We start from the raw sequence: 22,744 nt of genomic DNA, 5'->3' as shown, positions 1-22,744 counted from the left end.
AAGACTTTGTTCCTGAAAATCGTTGTGTTGAATTGTCATACAGAATCACAGAATCACAGAATCACTAAGGTTGGAAAAGACCTGTGAAATCATCGAGTCCAACCATCAACCCAACACCACCATGCCCACTAAACCATGTCCCACAATGCCACGTCCACACATTCCTTGAACACCTCCAGTGATGGTGACTCCACCACCTCCCTGGGCAGCCTGTTCCAATGCTTCACCACTCTCTCAGTAAAGAAATTTTTCCTAATACCGAGTCTAAACCTCCCCTGGCGCAACCTGAGTCCATTTCCTCCTGTCCTATAGACATTTGTCTTTTTTAGCCCTGAAAAAATGCAACTTAAAATAGAATTAAATTATTATTGCCTTTAAAATAATACATTACTTATGAACACATCTGAGGGACAATACTAACTTTCGGATCTTATGTTTTTAACTTACATTAACTCCCTTTAGTAAGTGCAATCTGTACAATTATTGAATGATCTTTGCGAGTCATGCCATTGTTTTATATTCCTAATGAAACGCTGATCTACTAATGTTTTGTACCACGTCCTGTTCTTCTCGGTTATTGTTATTAGCAAACAACATGCCTTCAGCAACTGGCAGAAAAATGTAGAGAAATTACTGAGCAATTGCTTAGTGTCCCTGTGAAAATTAGCAAACAAAAGTCTATTATTGCAAAGAGATATTTTTCATCCTTATTATTTATGATCTTTGAGACCAAGGAGGTCATTACAGTTTCATAGATATCAAGGGAATTATCAAGGCCTTACCTTCCCATGTTACACTATAATTGCTTTGCTATGGTTGTTTTACGTCCAGGCTCTTTATCTTTCCCAGTTTCTGTTTTGGTCACTATGAGTCAGTAATGGTAAAATAACCACCATCTGCATTTTCATCAAGATTTGTGTTCATTTGTATCAGATGCTAAAAGGAACCTGAACATCTAAGAAATATTGAGGCCTTGAGCTATATACATTAGAATCAATCTCTCTCTGACTTATATACACGACTCTCTTAGAGAGGTTTTGTTAAGGCCATAAAAAATTCCCTCAGTCATTTTTTATTTCCAGTTATCAAACATGAAATATAGCAATAAATAAAATTGATCAGCACAGAATAAAAACATAATATACGATTTTCAAATCACCTAACAAATCACAGAGCTCACATGGTCTGAGCACTATAAAGGAGAAGGGAGCCGTTCTCAACACTCCCGTGCTCTGCCTTCCCATGAAAATACCTCCTTTCGGACAATCCTTTACCTTCCCAGAGATGACCCCTGTGATTCAGTCTTCCTTAGGCTAATTAGTTTACTTCATAAGGTGTGCCTTTCAGCCGACTTCAGATCTGGGTATGAAAGTGCTGAATTTGTGATTGGTATGAAACACACCACTTAAAATAATCTAACTTACCAGATACTGGAATTTTGTTTGTGATTAAAAAAGGTGTTAAAAGCCAAATGTTCCTGTTTGTTTAATTAAATCTTACCCCTGGGCTTTATTCTGAAACAAGTCATCCCACCTTCTATTTCCCAGTCTCTGGATCTCTGTCCCGTCATTGTGCATGACAAGGAGAGCTCTCCACATTTCTGTCTGGCCAGGGAAGACCCTGGCCAGGTGAAGTTGAACTGAGATGAAACACTAATAACCCTTCTGTTATAACTCCAATTACTGAAAAAGGCACTGATTCAAATGACTGAACAAACCCCAGGACTAAGCACAGCTTGACCTTGCTAGAATTAATGGCTTGTTAGTCACATGGGCAGAAATGGAGCTCAATATTTATAGAAGAGTTGATTTCCCTATTCCCCCTTTCAGATATGTTTTTACAACAATGCAGTTATCACAGAGCAATTATTACATATTCTCCAACTCAGGTAAGGAAAAATCTACTTAAAATCGGATTTAATTTTAATAAGTCGTTTCACTTAACAAGTTGTTCCTCTGACTTGGATGCAAATCTGTGACTTGAGTTCAAATCTCTGCAACCCAAAGTGTCCTATGAAGCCCTAGCTACACTGTTGTCTACATTTCAGTTTTCCATCAAAAAAATAGAGATGACACAATTCATTAAATCACAATAATGTGATAAACACTGATTGTGAGGTGCTCACATACCACAGGAATAGATGTAACAGAATTTCAAACATTTACAGATATTACTACAGCTAAAACTGCTGTGGTCCTGTGGGCCATTTAATGGAAATGGAGAATGGAATAAAGCAGCAAGATCAGTTTCTGATTGTCAGTCCTTTCAGCTAAGAACAAGCAAAAGAGCTACAAACAGGTTATCAGTCATGATCACTTTGAAAAGGATTGCTCTACCTCTTCATTTAGCCTGCCAGTCCATGACTTTTACAACCTCGATGAAGAGTGTAGAAAAATGGTGAGTCTATGACTATATCCGCACAAGAACACTTTCTGCCTTCACGGGGGGGGAAAAAAATCAAACTGCTGAGAAATCATGACACATCATCTTACTCCAGCTATGTGGAGGCTAATGCTTCTGTTCCATTAGTCTTAGTCAGATATTAACTACCCTCTCAAATGTCCCAGAACATAAGTTTCCATGATGGCTCCTTAAACCCTTTCAGCTAAAATGATTTGGCTTTGTTTCAAACTGTTTAAGTACTAGCTGTTTAACTTACTTCAGAAATTAATTTTGAATGGAACAGGTTACTGGGAATACCTGAATAGGTGGCTGATAAGCTTTTAAGACAGCAGCTAGAAAAGAATATAAGATTCCTGGCTAAACATCATCAGAGTACTAGGGAGAAAATGAAAGCCAAAGATTTCCTATACTCAGGAGAAAGATTAGGCACAGATTTATACTTGCCATTATTTTATTAGCAAAAGATACAAACCTCATAGTTTAGTGATTAAGAGTGTTTGCCTGAGAGCTTTGGGTAAAGTCCCTGGTCTTAATCAGATGGTGTAGGAATGTTAATCTGGTTCTCTAACAACCTGGATAGTGCTCTAATCACAAAATTATTGGGGATTGTATTGGTTTGGATGCTACTCGTTATTTCTGGGAAACCTCCTTAGGAGTGATGAACTTGTTCTGCTGCACAAGAATTTTCTAATTATTTTACAAATTGAGTTTCCTACTACATTGTAATTGTGATCTGTTGCGTGAATATGTATCCAAACCCAAGAAAATTTTTACTAAGGAACTATGGTAGGAATGTTCATGTATAATTTCTCCTCCTATCAATAACCTGTGACACAAACTAGGGTTGTTTATTGTGTGGGTCTTTTTGTGACAAAAGAATATTTAGCATTTTTCCTGAAGACCTGCACCATTAAATGTTCTCAAATACTTATTTGGAAGAGAGAGCCCTGAATACAGACATTTACAATGACAGTAAATTCACAGTACAAACACAATGATTTGAAATATAATAATGATACTCACCATTACATCCTGACTGCAGCAAAAATTTTCAATGCATTGGGAAGAATTTATTGACTCACCTGCCATTAATCTTATTCTAAATGGAATGACCAACACCTGCTGTAAGTCTCTAAAAATTTACGGTGGGAATTGTTGTTTTATGATAACTGTCCACAATATTCCTTCCACTCAGAAATCTCTTAGCCAAGTTTTGAGGTATAAATTTATCCTTTGAGAAGCCCTAAAAATGCTCATGTGAAATTGCATTCTGCAATGCATTGAACACTAAAGTACCAACAATGTTTTCATATGTTACTCAGAGACCAAATCCTATCACATATCACTGGATGGAAAGAAGTTTTTACCAGAATCTATCCTAATACCAAAGAAAATTTAGTAATTCAGATTCTGGGAAAAAATATCTTAATTAATACAGCACAAGAAGGGAACAAACTCCTCTTTAGTTTACAACTAGGGGATAAGATGTTTATATATTTCTAATTACGGAAGTATAAATGTAGAAGGTGGTCACATTTAACCAAAACAAAATGTTTAACTAAAGCTTAAACAAAACTTTACTCCTCCCACTTTAAAATCCATCTTTATATTACACTCCATTTCACTAGTCCAGCAGTTACTCTCAGAACTCTGTCTAGAAAGCTCTTTCTAGAAATAGGATTCCTACCTTGAAATATTTTTAAAATTAGTTATTTATAAAGGCGTCATACATACACAAGAGCTTTCCACCTCTCTTAAACAGTGAATATAACTAAAAGCACTTCATTTTCAATTGTAAGCGTGTGTGTTATGCCTGAAGTAAAGTGAATTGGGGCCAAACCCTAAGGACGCAAAAGCAATGAAGTAAACTCAGAATAAGCAATGAGGGGAGCAGTGGTATTTTCTATAGTTCTTCAAATGAGAGGCCAAAATTTCTAGTCTACAGTTTGGGCTGCAGAGATCTCTGTTTACCTGTGTTTGAAAACACCAAGCAGCAACTATGACCAAGATTACTGGCTTTCTCTATGTAGAAGAGTCTTCACTGAATCATAACCTAGACTTCAATCCAACAAATTTCTTACATATATGTAATTTAGCATCCAAGCTCTTCTGCTAAACCCAGCACATCTGGCATTGGATGAAACCAAACTTCATGCTTTCGACATTCAGATATGAGGGAGGGCATCTCAATGGCTTGTATACAACACTCAGGTATGAAGATTTGTGCATATATAGTTGTATGGAAACGTGATAACCTGAACATTTTCACTGACTATATATATAGAAAAGTTTTCTGAGCAGCCATTCACGTCAAGAAAAATCAGGACTCCGCTACACTAGCCAACATGCTGTCTTTCTTGAGAGGCCTAAGAATATGAGTCAACAAATAGCCAATAGAAATATCATTGCTTTTTTTGTTCCATTTTGTGTTTACAGGGGAGGAGATTGTGCTGAACCTGGAACAAGAGATCTGTGGCAGTTTTGTTTTAGGTATCTCTAGCCAATGTTTTTTGTTCCTCCTTTCTAACTACCTGCTGTTCATCCAGGTCAGCCTCACAAAAGGTATTCAGAAACCTGGAAAATATTATTTAATCTAAATGATTAGGAGGAGGATCTAATCTTTGTGGGGTTTCTAATTATCTTCCTGATGGCATGTTCACAGTTCTTGAAGAACCTAATTTCTCTTATAGTAAATGACATAATGGTTTGTACTTCAAATATGACCTTAAGCTCCATTTTTCTTGCAACCTGCTCTGTTCTTTTACAGGCTGAAAACAACATATCCCCCTTCCAGCTAGGTACCAAGTGTCGAAATTGTTGCAGCATCCAGAGAGGAATTTTTCATTTGGTTCTGATCAATTAGGACACAAAGTGGTGTTGCTCTAATATTCATTGTTATCTAATTAACTGGAAGGAGTTTCCTAAATTGGAAATGTTTTGCATTTGAGACTCTTCATATAACCATGCAAAATACAAGTACCTGTTATTTCCTCAATAAGAAAGGTCAAACTAAAACTAACATTTCTCCTCCATTAGTAACAGCTATTGAAATACCCATTGTTTTAGACATAATAACAACAAATCACCCATGTTAAAATTTACTACAGTCCTAACCTTCAGCAAAATTCCTGCTGTTCACAATCAAACTATTTCACTATGTTGACAAGAACACCGAACTGACACGTCATTCTTATTTGAACATTATGCCATACCCCACTATTGCAAAGCAGTCACATGTGAATTTGTATCTAAGATCCTGAGACAAGTAAGATACATAACATTAGGTATGACCATTCTTAATAATCTGAAACCATTCACAACTATAGAAGTTATTTTTTGTTATCAATTTGCACAAATTTTAATTTAGTTACCATTAATTAAAATATTACCAACACACTTCTGTCTGAAATCTTAATAGCTCAGTTTGGTGCAACATCATTCCTAATCCTGAGTTGAATTTAGAGGAATATTTTTTCTCTAGTTCATTTATTTTATACTTTTTATACTCTGTATATGGATCAGTTAACTCTTTCTTTTGTGTAATAGTTTCATAAGTCATTAGGAAGAGAAGCAAAACAATAAAACATGAGTGCAGAAGATGTGCAAGATGATACATGTCTAGAATCTTAAATTACAGTAGCTAATTAAAATAAAGCAACAGCCTCATTTCCAGCAGATAGCATTTCTATAAACTAGTGGGAAAACTCAGCAATTAAAACTTCCTGAATGAGGTTGTCTTAACAGAGCTCAAAGTAAACTAAACTCAAAGCAAACTGTTTAACTGTGTAAGAGTTCTTGTTCTACATTGAATGCTGGAATCTAATCTTTTCCAAACTTTTCCCAATTTTCCTCCTGAAATTCTCCCTGGGTTCAGCCCTTTTACATTGTCAAAAGACCATCCCAGGGTGTTTTCTCTATATTTTTTTTAGGCTAAATCTTTTACCAATAGTGTCTTTGAACTTTAGTATGCTGTTTGATAATGCATTTCAGCCATGCTACAATCCCTATAAAACACTCTGTAAAGGGTTATTGCATAGGAGCCCTCCATAAAACTTCCTGTCGCCCTATAGATTTTCACTCAGAATTTTAGGTGGAAGGACCACTGATGCTGAGTGTAACAGATTTTCTAAATGGAAAGAAACATAAATATTTTGGAAAAAAAAAAAAAAAAAAGCAAAGCCAGCAACCACCCCCTGTCCTGTTATATAAATCTCCTTGGTTTTCTTTTTTAGTTAAAATAAGATTGCACTGCTTTTTTTTAATCCTGATTTCATCCTATAATTTTTCACAACCTTGCAGTGGGATCTAGGCACAAAAGCCAGAATGAAACAGACAAAAAGTGTTTCTTCAAAATGCCTGTAACCCATGAAGAGTACATTTTTATTAGACAAAAACAGAGATTGTGGGAAGTCTTTTATTTTCAGTTTCATAATGACCGATCATTAAAATATCTCAGTATAATTTTAGGGCAGAAACAACATGTTTATTAGAGAAATAATGGCTGTCCAGGGACACTGCCATTTTATCAGCCTTCCCCTGGAGCAGAGATTGCATACTTCGATGCCTTTGTCAGTGCTATTAGTCTTTGTACACCGCCAGAGATCAAACTTGATTTTGCCCAGACAGTTTGGCTTGCTTGAAAAAAACCAAAGTGAGATTATCTCAGGTTTGAGTTCTGCCCTAGAGCATTAGGAGGAGTTCCCACAGTTTCCAACCAGTCTTGCATAGTTTTTATGGACTTGCACGATTCAAATATGAGATATGACTGGACACTTAAAAAATGTAAGTTAATGATCTTGCAATATAACCCACATGAAAGAGGCAGCCTACAAGGTCAGAAACTCCAGAAAACCTGTCAGGATTAAGTCACAGCTGGATAAGTATTTTCAGCTCCCATTACAATCCAGGCATGGTTTGTGTCTTCTAGAATTCAGCTCCATATGAATAAACACATTAGAAGATAAAACTAGTAATACAAGCAGGAAAAAAAAAATAATCTGTGCATTTCTGGAAGGGGAAAACTGACAGATCATAAACATTAGGGTTAATCTTTAAGCAAGTCTTTTAAATGCTAATTATCAGTTAATTAACAACTATCAGAATTCTTCAGGGATGAAAATAGCCTGTGTCTGTGAAACTGTTGATTTTGCTCTATCTTTATTTTTATGTATTACTTATTACCTTACTATCCTATACTGGCCCTTTTTATTGCTTGATTTCCACCATTGGAGAAATTATTATGACTTCTTCCAAACTTTTCTTAATGTTGGGAAAGAGATCTTTAGATAACCCAGAGATGTTCAAACAACATATCCCAGAGTTCAACCTGAATAAGCACATGCAGAACACATTCCATCATGGAAAAGTACAAATGAACATCATTAATACCTTGATAACTAGATTTTGTATCATTATGTGAGACTATTAATCACATAGAATTAATCAATAGAATTAGGACAGACAAGATTCAGTTCACAGAACTATGATGACATGGAAAAAAAATTTGAAAGTCAAGGTCTGCATTCAGTTACATGAGAATATATCTGGTCAGATACACCGACCTCTGTCGAGGTATAAACTAATTTGCTTTAATGGAACACAGTAGAAAAGAGTCCTCTGATGTCTGAAATTGTACGGGTTCTCTTTTTTTCTGGAAATTTCACTGTAGCAAAGCCACTAGGCAGTATCTACACATATATAAAATGAAGAATTACTTAATTCTCTCCTGTACAGTAATAATGTTAAAGTTAACATCTTTTCAAGAGAAATAAAAAAGATTAAAAAAGGAAGAAAAACTGGAATGAAAATGTGAGAACTTGAAATAACTGCTTTATGTTATCAAGCATCAAATGTTTTATGCGCACTAGGTTTATATTTCCTAAATTTGAAGCTTTCTGTTGTTTTTATTAGTCAAGACTATTTACTGCTCCCAATCAGCATCCAAGCCTGCAAAGATCCATTTTAGCAACGTTGTTTATTATTTGTAAATAGTTATTAAATAATTGCTCAAAGTTTCTAATGCATTATAAAGGCAGTTAATGAAATGATGCTTAATTTTTTTTTCCTGCTAAAACTTCTTATCTCCTCAGATAGAGTAGAGTGTTTTCATAACCCAGCCTGAAATGAAATTGAATTGTATGAAATGACTGATTGTCAAGGACATCTGAACAAATGAGGTATTCATTTTATTCAGAATCCATTGAAGGATTTCTTGATGTTTTTATTTAATTAGCTTCATATCAAGGAGCTAAGTTCCCCATTGTGACACATCATGAAAGAAATAAAAGATTAATAAAAGCCCAGGAAGTTCCAAAATTCTTGCAGAGTTTGACAGAGAGCCTTAATATTATTCCATTTCTTTCGCATAGATAAATGGAGACCAATGTTGTCATAGGAGTGTGTTTCGTCACAAGCTGTCCATTCCCCTGAGTACGGGTACTGTTTATATATCAAAATATGAGAAAGACAATAAATCACAGAATCACAGAACAATAGCGGTTGGAAGGGACCTCTGGAGATCATCTAGTCCAACCCCCCACCAGGGCAGGTTCACCTAGAGCAGATTGCACAGGAATGCCTCCAGGCGAGTTTTGAATATCTCCAGAGAAGGAGATTTTGCAACCTCTCTGGGCAGCCTCATCCAGTGCTCTGCCACCCTCAAAGGAAAGAAGCTCCTCCTCATGTTTAGATGGACCTTCCTATGACCAAGTTTGTGCCCGTTACCTCTTGTCCTGTCACTGGGCACCACTGAAAAAAGACTGGCCCCATCCTCCTGGCACCCACCCCTTCAGTATTTATAAGCATTGATAAGATTTTCCCCTCGGTCTTCTCTTCTCCAGACTCAAAAGACCCAAGTCCCTCAGCTTTCCTCATAAGAAAGATGTTCCAGGCCCCTAATCATCTTTGTAGCCCTTTGCTGTACCCTCTCCAGCAGTTCCCTGTCCTTCCTGAACTGGGGAGCTCAGAACTGGACACAGTCCTCCAGATGCGGCCTCAGCAAGGCAGAGTAGAGGGGGAGGATAACCTCCCTCGACCCGCTTGCCACACTCTTCTGGATGCCCCCCAGGATGCCATTGGCCTTCTTGGCCGCAGGGGCCCATTGCTGGCTCATTGTCCACAGGACTCCCAGGTCCCTTTCCACAGAGTGGCTCTTCAGCAGGTCAGCCCTTAACCTTGTGCTGGTTTTGGCTGGGATAGAGTTAACTTTCTTCATAGCAGCTAGTATGGGGCTGTGTTTTGGATTTGTGCTGAAAACAGTGTTGATAACACAGGGATGTTTTAGTTACTGCTGAGCAGTGCTTACACAGAGTCAAGGCCTTTTCTGCTCCTCACACCACCCCACCAGCGAGTGGGCTGGGGGTGCACAAGGAGTTGGGAGGGGACACAGCCGGGACAGCTGACCCCAACTGACCAAAGGGATATCCCGTACCGTATGACGTCGTGCTCAGCATATAAAACTGGGGGAAGAAGAAGGAAGGGGGGGACATTTGGAGTAATGGAGTTTGTCTTCCCAAGTAATTGTTACACGTGATGGAGCCCTGCTTTCCTGGGGATGGCTGAACACCTGACTGCCAATGGGAAGTGGTGAATGAATTCCTTGTTTAGCTTTGTTTGCCTATTAAACTGTCTTTATCTCAATGTATGAGTTTTCTCACTTTTACTCTTCCGATTCTCTCCCCCACCCCACCTGAGGGGAGTGAGCGAGCGGCTGTGTGGGGCTTAGTTGCTGGCTGGGACTAAACCACAACAAACCTGTACTGATGCGTGGGGTTATTCCTCCCCAGGTGCAGTACCCTACACTTGACTCTGTTGAATTTCATAAGGTTCCTCTCTGCCCAACTCTCCACCCTGTCCAGGTCACGCTGAATGGCAGCGCAGCCTTCCCATGTGTCCGCCACTCCTCCCAGTTTTGTGTCACCAGCAAACTTGCTGAGGGCACACTCTATCCCTTCATCCAGGTCACTGATGAATATATTGAACAGGACTGGACCCAGTACTGACCCCTGGGGAACACCACTTGTTACACACCTCCAACTAGACTCTGTGCCTTTAATCGCAACCCTTGATATATCTCAATATATCAAGTAGAATTTTTTTGAGTTAATGATTCATATGTCCACAGAATACATAAATTGTTTTATTTATGTACTGCCATTTGTAAAAGCTGTTTAAAACCATAAATTCTTCCAGTGGTTTATGACAAATGTGCTGACTGAGTAGGATAATGTCAGTTGTGATGCCAATCATTAGAACTCAGAAAGCTGTATGATTTTTAAACTTCAGCAAATATTTGAAAAGTTGAAAGTGATTCAATTAATTTTATAAACAAAAAGCTTAAAAAGCCATATTCAAAATCACATAACAGAACTCACCAACATAGAGTCAAGTAAATTTTCAGGTACTTGGATGTTTGTTTTAATGCCATTCTTAATTTCTCACTTCTTTATTAGAGTCCATCCTCAGCTGTTTCTTTCTGTACAAATTACTCTAATTTTCCCATAAAGTATTCCAATTTTCTTTAACTCTAATGAGCACCTCTTTTCGGCAGTTATATTATTCCGTATTTCGGAGTATAATGTATATATGTTTTTAAAATTCTGCCATTGCCCTTTAATATTTTTCAATGGACAAGGCAATATAACCTAAAGCAATTCTATCAAAAAGAAAAAGTACAGTACTATTAATGGAATATTTTAATTGTGATCCCAGATAGTTTTTAAAAGACCCATATTATTGCATTTTGTGGAGAAGGTAGAATAAGGCACATGTCCCAAATAATAAATATGATTTAGCAACCAGAATTTTCCTGAATATTTTTTCAAGGTGGGTTTATGGAGACTGCAAGGTTAGGTACAAGTCTGGGTCTCTTTACTGGAAAACTTGCTCAGTCATACAGGAAAGCAAGCAATTTACTAAGAAATACTGAAGAACTCCATTACAATAAAGGGGCTTTTCCAAAATACCAACAGATAAAAATTAAGCCATGGAAGCCTCGTAGAAATTCATGTGTGTGAAAAAATGAATTGGGAAATTGTTGTGGAGCAGTTCATCTATGTGCAAAAGCTTCCCCAATACTCCAGCACAGTTCAGAAGGTTGGATGATCACAGCTGTATGACAACCAGCTGTGAAACACAAATTTGCTTGAGGCTGGTATATACTACCCCCTTGACATTTAAGAAAATCTGCACAGTTTTCCTTCACAGATTTTGTTTCTTAGGTCAGTGATGTAGACTGCTGCATTTATCCTTATTTACTCTCTCCATTTCTTACATTGTATTGTGTGCCTATGTACTGTTAGTATGATACGGATAATTAATCTGTTGAATTTCGGCACAAAACTGGAACCCTATAAAGGCATGAAGAAATGTCATAAAGAACCAATAGAGCAAGATATGAATAATGAATATGACAATAAAATTCTATCTTTTTTTGTCAGAGTTCAAACTGATTAAAAAGACAATCAATGTTCGGGGTTTTTAATTTTCAAAGGTTGATATTGAAAAGTTCAGGTCTGCTATGCTAATTCAGTAAAACTAAACACCTGAAACTCTATAATTAGCATAGGTACTAAACCAGAAGAAGAAAATAGGAAATGAAACAGTAAAACATGCAGCTTTTTGCTGCAGAGGCTGCATGCTGTGCAGACAGAAATTTCAACTTGTTATGATGAATAAACTTTAACTTAATTCCATTCTAATCTGTGAACACATTTTTTACTTAGTTAAACTAAGTCATCTGTGTTTAAGTCCAGCTTTTGTAACGCTTCTACAGCACAGGACTAGTCTTAGTTCTAGAAAAAGCTATAAGCAAGACAAAAGCCTCAGAGCCTCTTCCACTCTCTCTCTTTTTCTCTCTCTGATTTATGTAAGTATGGATTCACATATGCTGAAATGTATTTCTGCATATGTGCTGAAATGTATTTCTGAAGAACTAGAAAGCATCATTAACTGTGGAACATCTTGGAAGAAAGGAAAATAAAGGCACTTGTCGAATCATTATTTTCAAAAATAACAGTATTTTGACAGAAAACAAAACCAAAAAGCAAGTATGATCCAATAAATATGAATCTATTTGCTGCAAAAGAGAAGATAACACAGTTGCCTCTATAGGCAGATATTCCAACAGAATCAGAGTTACATATCATTTATATTGAAATGTCATACTGCTCCATAAGAAATATTATTGGAAGGTGTTTTCTTTTGATTTTTGGGAAAAAATCCTAAGCCACTTTTGGATAATAATATTTAGGTACTTATTGACAGAAAAAATACTGCAGTTATATGCCTTGATGAAATTCAAAACTACCTGGGTAGCTAACTATCATTGTAATCAAAGCTATTGTAGTGTTCTTGGTAGTACTTAATCAGTGCATTGAATTGGAGCCTGGAAGTGTAATAGGTTTTTAGTACAGCAACAGGTAAAGTTTTAAGCAATATTCCCTCTGTTCACTTGTCTAACCATGTGTGCCTTGTGTTATCTGAGATGCATGAAGGTGTATCTCCTGGCATCCAGCTGCCGGTCTGTATGCCATATGTGATATTTGCCAGTCCCCTGTGGAAGTCTCAGAAGCCTGAAGGTATCCCAGTGTGGCAGTGGCCACTTGCGTTTAGGCAGCTGAACTGAGCCCTAAAGAAACAGAAAGGACATCTGCTTCTCTCTGTCAGTGACAGAGCACCAGAATAGCAAGGAGTAACTCTTCTAAACAAAATACATCAGGAGGTGTCAGATTGCTCCTCAGCCTTTGGAGGGCTAAATGTTCTCACAACTGTTAGATGTTTTAAAAGGAACTGTCTCCTTGAACACCTTTCCTTTGCTGATTGCTGCAGTACATGCATGCGTATCTTGAAAAACAATAAAATCATGGGTCTTAATTTAACTAGAGTATTTTTGCTTCCATGTTGTACCCAGAAATAATGCCTTTCTTACCATCGTTTCTCAGTGTCAGAGGTGTAGGAGGACTCAAAACTCTGGCATTTGTCACTGTATTTTTTACCAGGCATATATAGCTGCCAACATCAGATGTTTGCACCTTGGAGATGTAGAGATTGCCTGTCTCCTGAGAGATGAAGCGTCTGCTATCTTCTGCCACAAAAGACGGGAATTCATTAAATACCCAGCTATAGATGATCTCTGAAAGAAAACAGAAAAAAATAAGAGAAAGCAAGTATGGAAACAATATTGTGTCATGTTAATGGAAACACTTAATAAATGTCCATTAACTTTATTTAGATAATCTAGAAAACCCAAAAGCTAAAGGCTTTTTAAACATTTTATTTTTTTGCTTTAGAATTGAAGAGAAGAATTTTTTTTCTTTCCTTGGAATTTTGAAAATAGCTTAAGCATTGAGTCTACAAGTTACCTGGGAAGACAGATTTAGTTCAGGAAAAATAATTAAATTATTCAACAGACTCAGAAAACACCCATAAAATAGTACATAATTAGATAATTCCCTTTTCTAGTCTTTCAGGTCAATCAAAAATAATGTACAAAGCATTCTTTTCTCTATTTGTTCAAATTTGCAGTGAAATATAACAAGATGCTTCCTATAGAGCTGGAGATGACTTTTGCAAGTGTGTGCATAAAGAGTTTTTATTCTGAACATCTGCTTTTAAAATCAGCAGATTCTAATAACTGTTTAACCTACCTTGCAGGTAGTATTACTGCACTACACTTCTATTTTCTTCTACATCTGCTTCACTGAAGAATCTCAGAACCTTTCCTATATGCAGCTTAAATCCCTGCGATCAATGATTAATTCCTTAAACCAAAGCTACCAACTGCTTTGCCTCATAATCTGATGGATCAAAGACTAATCAAAGTGATTTTTTAAAATGGTAATTAAAGCCAGTGTCTTGATTCTTATTTTTATCCCACAAGTCATTCTGTTCACCTGAAAAGTATATACTTTTCCCTTTATACTCATAATAATTGGTTGAGAAAAAAGATTATTTCCTATTATTCTGTATGAGATTATATAATGATTTATTAAAAACCTAGGTGGATTAATGTGTTTGCATGAGAAGTATCAGTTAAGTTAATGAGATTCTGAGTTAATGAGATTTAGCAGGGAATTCCTTTCAGGGAATTATTTATGTGGAGTTTCACCAATTCAGACTTTGAAGCCTTAACCTTATGTATACTTTTTTACATGTTGTTCTCCTTTCAATCTTATCTTCCACTGTTTCATTTTGTCTTCACACTTTAAAAAAAATATTCTTCACTACTTGAACTGGCACATTAGCTATAAGGCCATTTCTTCTGTAATCTCCCCCGTGATAGTCTTTAAAGAACTGACTCAAAAATCAGAAAAGCCAAAGCTAATTCAGGTATATCAAGTCCCTACTACTGCTCCAAGATGCAAAATGCTCCATTGGTATAACAAGTTCCAAGTTTTTAGACTCAAATTTCTTAGGTGACTAGTCTCAGCTTCAGCAGCAACATGAAGACTGTAATTGCACATGTCAGTCTGATTCTCTCATACTTTTATCCCCAGTACAGTCAAAATGTTTTCTTGATGTAAAGTTAGCTAGAAAAGGAAAGGGTCAAAAGGGTGAGAGGAAACACCTCCAAATTTAAATTTTTCTGTGTGCTTTTCTGCTAATGATAGGAGAGGAACTGGTATAGCTGTACATAGCTCAAGAAGTGTGAAACATATTAACATCCCAGCTAAATATATGCCATAGCCAGGTGTGCAGTTTGACTTTAACAGTACAGAAAGCATTAGAAATGCCAACTGATCTGTTCTTTCTATCCCTGTGTTTTACCATTCCCTGACACGGTGGTCAGAAAGGAATGGAAAAGCACAATGACTAGGTTTTTTAACCAGTATAAACCAACAGTGCAAGCTGTGATGTAGAGATGCAGGATGTTCTGGATTAATTTTGAAGAAGTTCAGACTAGTTTTGAAGTCACATGATAATTTTCTTATGAAAAAACAATGGTATGAATACAAAAATCTATGTTAAAGGACAAAACATATTTACCTGACAGTAGAAGACTTCTCCAAAACAGGGAATTAAGGTGCACACATCGACTTTTTGCTTAAAACCTTTTTCAGATCTAATTGTAATTCTGAGTAGTTACACAGGAGCCTGAGTAATTCAGGGCTCACAGACAGCTCTCCAAGTGTTCAAAATTTCCTTCTTTTTCTGTTATGTTTCAGGCAAAATACTAATTAGCCCAAAATATTTCTCTCTGAAATTTCATTGCCACATTTTGTTATGACATCTTATCTGGCAGAAATGATTCATAGCAGCATAAAGTTCTACAAGGCAATGATGAACATACAAGTTAAAGGAAAATGCATAGGCTTTAATTGAAGACACCTGTTACCAATTCAAATGGAAAGCAATCACTCTCACTAATTGCTCTGGCTTAAAAGTAGTTCAAACCAAATGTAAAGCAGTCATCATTGTGGGTTTGGTGGTAGTTCATGTAGAATAGAATTTTCTCCATTTGTATCCTAAAAACACATGCAGTTAATTGTTCATTTATTAATTAGAACTACTCCTAAGGAATGGATTTCAGGCAATAATTTTTTGTGCTTCTAAGGAAATAGAATACTTAGTGTTTGCTGGTGCTGAATCCAGGGGGGATATTGTGGGGTTTTTTTGTGTGTGTGTGTGTGGTGGTGTGTTGTTTTGTGTTTGGTTTTTTTTTTTTTTTGTGGTTGGACTTGATGATCTTACAGGTCTTTTCCAACCTTAGTGATTCTGTGATTGTCACCTTCTAAATGATTTTTTGCTGTTAAAAATGGAGTGACGGATGAATGGGTACCGGGATAGGGTACTGAGAAAAAAAGTAACAGAACTTCTGCCAAATCTAAAACTCAATTAATTTATGCTATTAAGCTGCAGTTAATGCTTTTATTTGTGCATACCTACTGCATCTGTATTCTGGCCAGGAGCCCAAACTCCAAAGAACAGACAAAAGTACTAACAGCTTACTTCTTGATCATTGTCAGTGCATTAACATTGAAGGAATTACTCCTATTTTTCATTTCTAAAAAGCAAAACCCTGGGAATACACTTTCAAATACCTGAAGACTTTGCATGTGAATGCTCAGATCTGGAATTGATCTGGAATTCTGGATTTTCTTCTCAGGTGAAAAGCCCCTTACACACTTTATGAAGTTTCTCTCCTATTAGAGCTGGTTAACGAGTTCAGCAGATTCTTAAATATAACTTTGAGGGTTATGTACATACAGTATGCACAGGCTTCAGTGGAAATATCTCAGGGAAACTCTGCAATTTCCAGTGCATGCTATGCAGAACAGTCAGAAATAACCACAGCTGGCTTGGAATCTGGGGACCCAACAGTTTTTACCTGACAGAAATAGACGGATGATCTTGCAGAAGTAATTTTACAAAAGGATGTTAAGAGAATGACTGCAATTATGGGAAAATGGGTGCACCTTGACATTGATCCATTTTACAAATATCTCACACTTCTAAATTTGCAGTCATGGTAGAAGATGAAACACGCATTGGTGCTCATATTCTGGAGCTCTGAATGTTCCTAGTTTGTATGCCAGCAAAATGAAAATTCAGGGTTCTTAAATCACAGCATTGCTAATGAAGGCTGTCCAAGTACAAAACCTGGGTTTTGTTTTGTTTTGTTGGTGAACTTCAAGCCTATATTTTCCTATAATGGTTTAGGTTAAAAGCTTTTAGAACCAGTGCCATTGGCTAAGCACAAAGCACAGGTGTCATTGTATTAATTTTTTTAGTAGGAGAATAAACTCCAGAGATGCATCTCAAGCCTGACAGGTAAATAATGATGATCTTCAAGAGATTTTGAAGATAAACGTCAGTACTGCCAAAATCTAAATAAACCAAACTATAACTGTAAAATCAGGAAGTAATTACCCTCTGAAGTCATCTCCTTTTGAGCAAAGACTGAGTAAATGGTTTCTCCATGCTGTACTCATTTTGTTTTCAATAGGGTAAAAAATTTCAAGAAAAATAAGAAACTGTGAATATTGCAGTATGCAGAAGTTTAGAATATTTTTACAGAATATATGCTAAGCTTATTTTTTATTTTTATGCCCATCTATTTTATTTTTAATGTGAAACTGATGCCAAAACCATGAAGATGATGCAGAGCCTTTCCTGGGAATTACAGTTGACTGCCAGCATGAAAGAAACTTTTACATAGATACTATTCATCAACACAAACAGAAACAGAGAGTAAAAAGACAGAGAAATTATGAATTATAGAGGCAGTTGTAAATTGGCATTCTCCTGTCGCTTGGGCTGGAGGACTCTTCTGCTTGTAACTTCTGTTATACTCGAAGTCTTGGTGTGGAAATGATTTAAGACATTTTGGTAACTGCAAAACTACTATTTCCTTTTATGAATGACCAGTCTTGTTTATAGAAAAATGTCTCCAAGGAGTTTTGTATCTGTTTTCTGAAGGTCATTTGGAAAGCCTTCCAAATGTCCAATTTGTTTCTGTGTTTTATTAAGTACTTTTTGATGGGCTATGTAGGTGAAAATCTGGGTCACTTGGTGATAATGTAGTGAGAAGAGAGCATCTATCTCCTGCCAAAAGGAATTTATAGTATGAAATTTTGTTTATTATAATTTCTTAAATGATTTTTGTAGATCTATTTTCTCCGTTTCACAACGTTAATTCCTAAACTGTCACAACATGACGTACTTCCCATAATGGATGAAGCTGGAATACTGACATATCAGCATTTTTGTTAGTGCTCTACTGTGCTTTTGGAGATATCACTCTGATGCAGAAAATGTCAGTACTATGGTAATGCAAAAGTCTTTCTGTCATTGTGGGTCAGTAAGAAATAACCCTTTAAATATTGTAACAAGAGCTGTGCTGGAGGCATTCAGATTGCACCACATATTCAGTCCTGTGTTTGTTAGTGCCTGAACGTTTCCCAGATTTGCTTCAAGGCTTTTCTCCTGAGAAACTGCTTGTTTCATCCTTTTAACATGCTGTTTCTGGATACCTTTTTCATCAGTCCTGTCAGCTAAGTGGTATTTCGGGTGGCAAGTGAAGACGTAACAAGAAAGTTACCATACAAACTCCTTGAAGGCCACCTAAAACCTAAACGTACAGTCCATACCATGGTTAAATATTGCATCTTCAAGGGCAAAGCATGCAAACACATATCCCATAATTGCAATTCTGTGGAGTTATGGTGTTTGTACAAGAAATAAATCTGGTTTATGTCTTCTTTCTGTGATGCAGTGGGAGATACAGTACTCCATCTCCTCCAGTATCCTGTTGGGAAAATGTTTCTCTTCCTCTGTTTAGGATTTCCTCTGATTATCCCAATTCCACAAGATGGCAGTACTTGATGAATAAATGGTACTGATACCTCATGACAGCCAAAATCTGAGGAAAACTGGGAATTTTAGCAACTCTAAAGAAGTTGCTTCTTCTCTTTTTTTTTTTTTTTACTGAAAGAAAAGCAGCAAAAAGTGCATTGAAGATTACAGTCTGAATTTACCATCCATAGCTATAGACCACGAAATTTGCATGATGGCTTTGCTTTACCGTTCAGAAATATTCTGTTTAAACAAAATAAAGTATCAGGAAAAATATATGCCTAAATCTCCCCTGCTGAAAATACAAAACCTTATTTTATCTCAAGCCCAGTTTCAACCTTTATCATCACACTTGCTGTTTGGATATTCTGTGTACCAACCACAGAATAAGGGTGCGGCACTCTCTAATGATGGAGAACACTTCACATTCAGAGGGGGAAAGTTTCTTTTTAGCTATGATGAATGATAACAATGGGTTGTTCCTCCAGCCTCCCACCACAATCAGATAAATAATTTTGGTGCAGTTCTTTGTGCTGCTGTGGCTTATTATCAGTGCTCATTAATCCTGCAAGAAAATATTTAATGAAGGTAATTTATTTGTTGCATAGTAATGCACCCACATAGAGCAAACAGATATTGTCGATTTATCAGCTAGCAATGAAATTGCTTCTTTTCTGCTCTGGGGGCTCTGTATCTACTGCTCACTTACCTGAAACACAATTCTACCAATCACATATTTGTCTTTGTTCAGATTTAATTACAGTGATAAATCTTCAAATATTTTCTTTCTTATATCTGTTCACAGAGCCAATAACTAAAAATATGGTAGAAAAGGTAAGTCTACTGTCAGGACTGATTTTGTACTGGAGGATACAAATATTATATTGTCATTACTGGTGTACACAGCCAATATAGTCTTATTTGTACATTTGACATGTATCAAATGTAGTCAGTCATTGAAATGTGTAAGAACCAATGAAAACTCTTTTTCATATGCTCTTTAAAGAGACCAAACAGCATAAAACAAAAATATGGCTTCTGGGAAGGGGTGCTAGATTATTATGTGTATTTGATTGTCACTGACATGATTTTCATATTAAAAAAAAAAATCGGTTCCAGAAAGAATCAAAATATTGTGATCAAAAGGAACTCAAGAACACATGTCATTCAGGCTCTTCTTTTGCCCTCAGGCAAAATCAGCCCAGGCTTTAAAAATGTCCAGCAGGTTAAATTCCTAAATTTAGATCTTCAGAATAACCTATTTCATTGCTCAGTTAATAATGAGACAGTTTTCCTTAATATTTGTGTATATTTACTTTTTTTGCTATACTTTTTATTACTTATTCAACTTACCATATTGAAAGTATTGAAAACTCTTTATTGACGACCTATATTAAACTTTTGCAGTTACAATGGAAAACCATTATCCTCGTCTGTATCAGGCTTCTGTTCTTGAGGCTAGATCAACCAAATCTCTTCAGTTTTTCCTTAAAAGTCATGGTTTCAAATCCTCTACTTTTAGTTTTATTGTTGTCATCTCTACTGCTTTTCTACATCTTATAATACAGGACCCAAAGCTGGACATGGTATTCTATCTGAGACATTAACACTATTGGTAATTGGATAATAGTCTCCTGTATTCTATAGGCAGCAGTTGTCTTAGTATGTCCTAGAATTGAAGTACAAAATTTTCCATTCTACTAAGTGTTCCGTTTTCTGTAACAGCAGTATTTTTCTAAGGAAGAATGCTGTTTAATCACTTATTTCCCTTTATTCTATCTGTAAATTTGATGTTTTGGTAAGTATAGTAATCTGCATTTTGCTGAATTTTGTGTTACTCATTGCAAGCCATTTCTCCAATGTACTGATCCTTTTGTATTCTCTTTTTGTGCTCTGCCGTGATTGTAATCTCTTGCAGCTAGGAGTAATTCACAAATGCTAAATATGCCTTTATTTTCACTAGGCCACTCACACTTTGAAAGAAAAAAAATTAAATTTGATATGATTTGGTTTTGACAAATCCATATTGTCTCTTTCTTAACACCTCATTATCATCTTATTGCCTACAAATTCAGTGTTTAATATTACATCACCGTAATTTTGCGGAACTCAAACTCAGACTGAAAAAAAAGACACTTGATTTTCCTGACATATTTTGAAATGATTTTTGAGATACCATATTCTCAGTAATGTTTTCATGTAAAGGAATGTTTAAACAACCTATAATTTCAGAATCTAAGGCCATTTTATCAATATATATTGTCTTATGTAAGTAAAGAAAAGGTGAAAATTATGTAAATTTATGGAAAAAAAAAGGTGATGGTGGAAACAAATAAATTTGTGGTTAGGACTGAAAAAAAATTTTTTAGAAAGAAAAACACTGTGAAGAGAAAACTCTGACCACAAGGTAGATGAACTACAAATAGGAAATTTTAAAAATGTTTTGAAAGCAAATAAAAGAATTCTAACAACAGTTCTACTATTGATACTCATCTATTAATATGTAGGAATGGAAATCCATACTTATGCAGAAAAATCCTGAATGCTCCATATAAATTGATGTTCTATGTTTTATAACACACCAGGTAATGCAGATGTCACTGTATAATGCTATTTTCTATGAAAAGCAGAAAAAAAGTGGATGGTAAAAGGCAATAAAGTTAAATAGTCTAAATAATAGTAAGTAATAAGTAACACCAGAGAACTTAATTCAGAATTTAAGCATTAGCATTGCAGGTCTTTTAATTAATACTACTGACTTTATATAACCATTGAAACAGCTATGGGCAGCAGGACGAGGGAAGTGATCATCCCCCCGTACTTGGCACTGGTGAGGCCACACCTCAAATCCTGTGTTCAGTTTTGGGCCCCTCACTACAAGAAGGACAGTGTGTCCAAAGAGCAACAAAACTGGTGAAGGGTCTGGAGCACAAGTCTTATGAGAAGCAGCTGAGGGAACTGGGGTTGTTTAGCCTGGAGAAGAGGAGGCTCAGGCGAGACCTTATCACTCTCCACAGCTACCTGAAAGGAAGTTGTAGCGAGGTGGTTGCTGGTCTCTTCTCCCAAGTGACAAGTGATAGGACAAGAGGAAAAGGCCTCAATTTGCTCCAGGGGAGGTTTAGATTGGATGTTAGGAAATATTTTTTCACTGAAAGGGTTGTCAAGCACTGGACCAGGCTGCCCTGGGAAGTGGTGGAGTCACCATCCCTGGAGGTATTTAAAAGACATGTGGATGAGGTGCTTATGGACATGGTTTAGTGGCGGACTTGGCAGTGTTAGGTTAATGTTGGACTCAATGATCTTAAGGGTCTTTTCCAACCTAAATGATTCTGATTCTATGATTAGTAATTTCCAAAGACAAGAATTAGAGATAATTTTGTTCCAGCATTAGAAAGGGTGATCAGGAAGACCCATATCATTATAAGTTCATCAGTTTCAAACTTAGATGAAATAATTCAATGTCTGGTAAAAGACTTGATTAATATCCAGTTTAAAGAATGAGATATAATTAACAATATTGGAGGAAAATAAATCTAGTCAAACTAACTCAGTATAGTTTTATTGTTCTTTTTATCGAGAAAGACAGCAAAGTTTCTGTAATGCACCTAGAATTCATGTTTTATAAAAGCACATGCTAATTAAGAAGAGTTGGAATAACCTCAAAATTAACTTATTGAGCATTGAAAGGATTAAAAACTGCAAAGCATGATTAAAAGGATCAGTTCTGGAATACTTTGTCCTCTACAGCTGAACATTTTAACAGTTAAAAACAAACCTATGCAGTTGTAATCACTGCTCTACAGGAGATATGAAACTTGGCAGTGACAAATATGCAGGAGAAGTCACTGGTAAACACTGATTTGGATAGCTTACTATTACTAGAACCTTTTTTATGATAGAAATGTGTTGAATGTACAGTAACACAAGTTGATTATTTCTTAATAATTTGAATGAACAAGAATGCTGTGGTAATGACTAACTAACTATTATACTGATATGAAAAGCATGGTATTGGAAAGTAATGAGGATATTGTTTAATGCTCAGGAA

At 36.2% G+C, this 22,744-nt stretch overlaps 1 protein-coding gene across 1 annotated transcript in view; it reads right to left on the bottom strand.

The window, feature by feature from the left end:
• The window catches only part of CNTN5 (contactin 5), a 295,846-nt gene that overhangs the window by 174,219 nt on the left and 98,883 nt on the right, over window positions 1-22,744 (bottom strand). The window contains exon 6 of the mRNA XM_059824823.1: window positions 13,331-13,534. Within this exon, the coding sequence (XP_059680806.1) occupies window positions 13,331-13,534 (204 nt within the window). The remainder of the gene's footprint in view (window positions 1-13,330; window positions 13,535-22,744) is intronic.

The sequence above is a fragment of the Gavia stellata genome, chromosome 1 (assembly GCF_030936135.1).
Source record: "Gavia stellata isolate bGavSte3 chromosome 1, bGavSte3.hap2, whole genome shotgun sequence".
Lineage (NCBI taxonomy): Eukaryota > Metazoa > Chordata > Aves > Gaviiformes > Gaviidae > Gavia > Gavia stellata.
The sequence above is the reverse complement of the archived record's forward strand: the minus strand, read 5'-3'. Positions and strand labels throughout refer to the sequence as shown.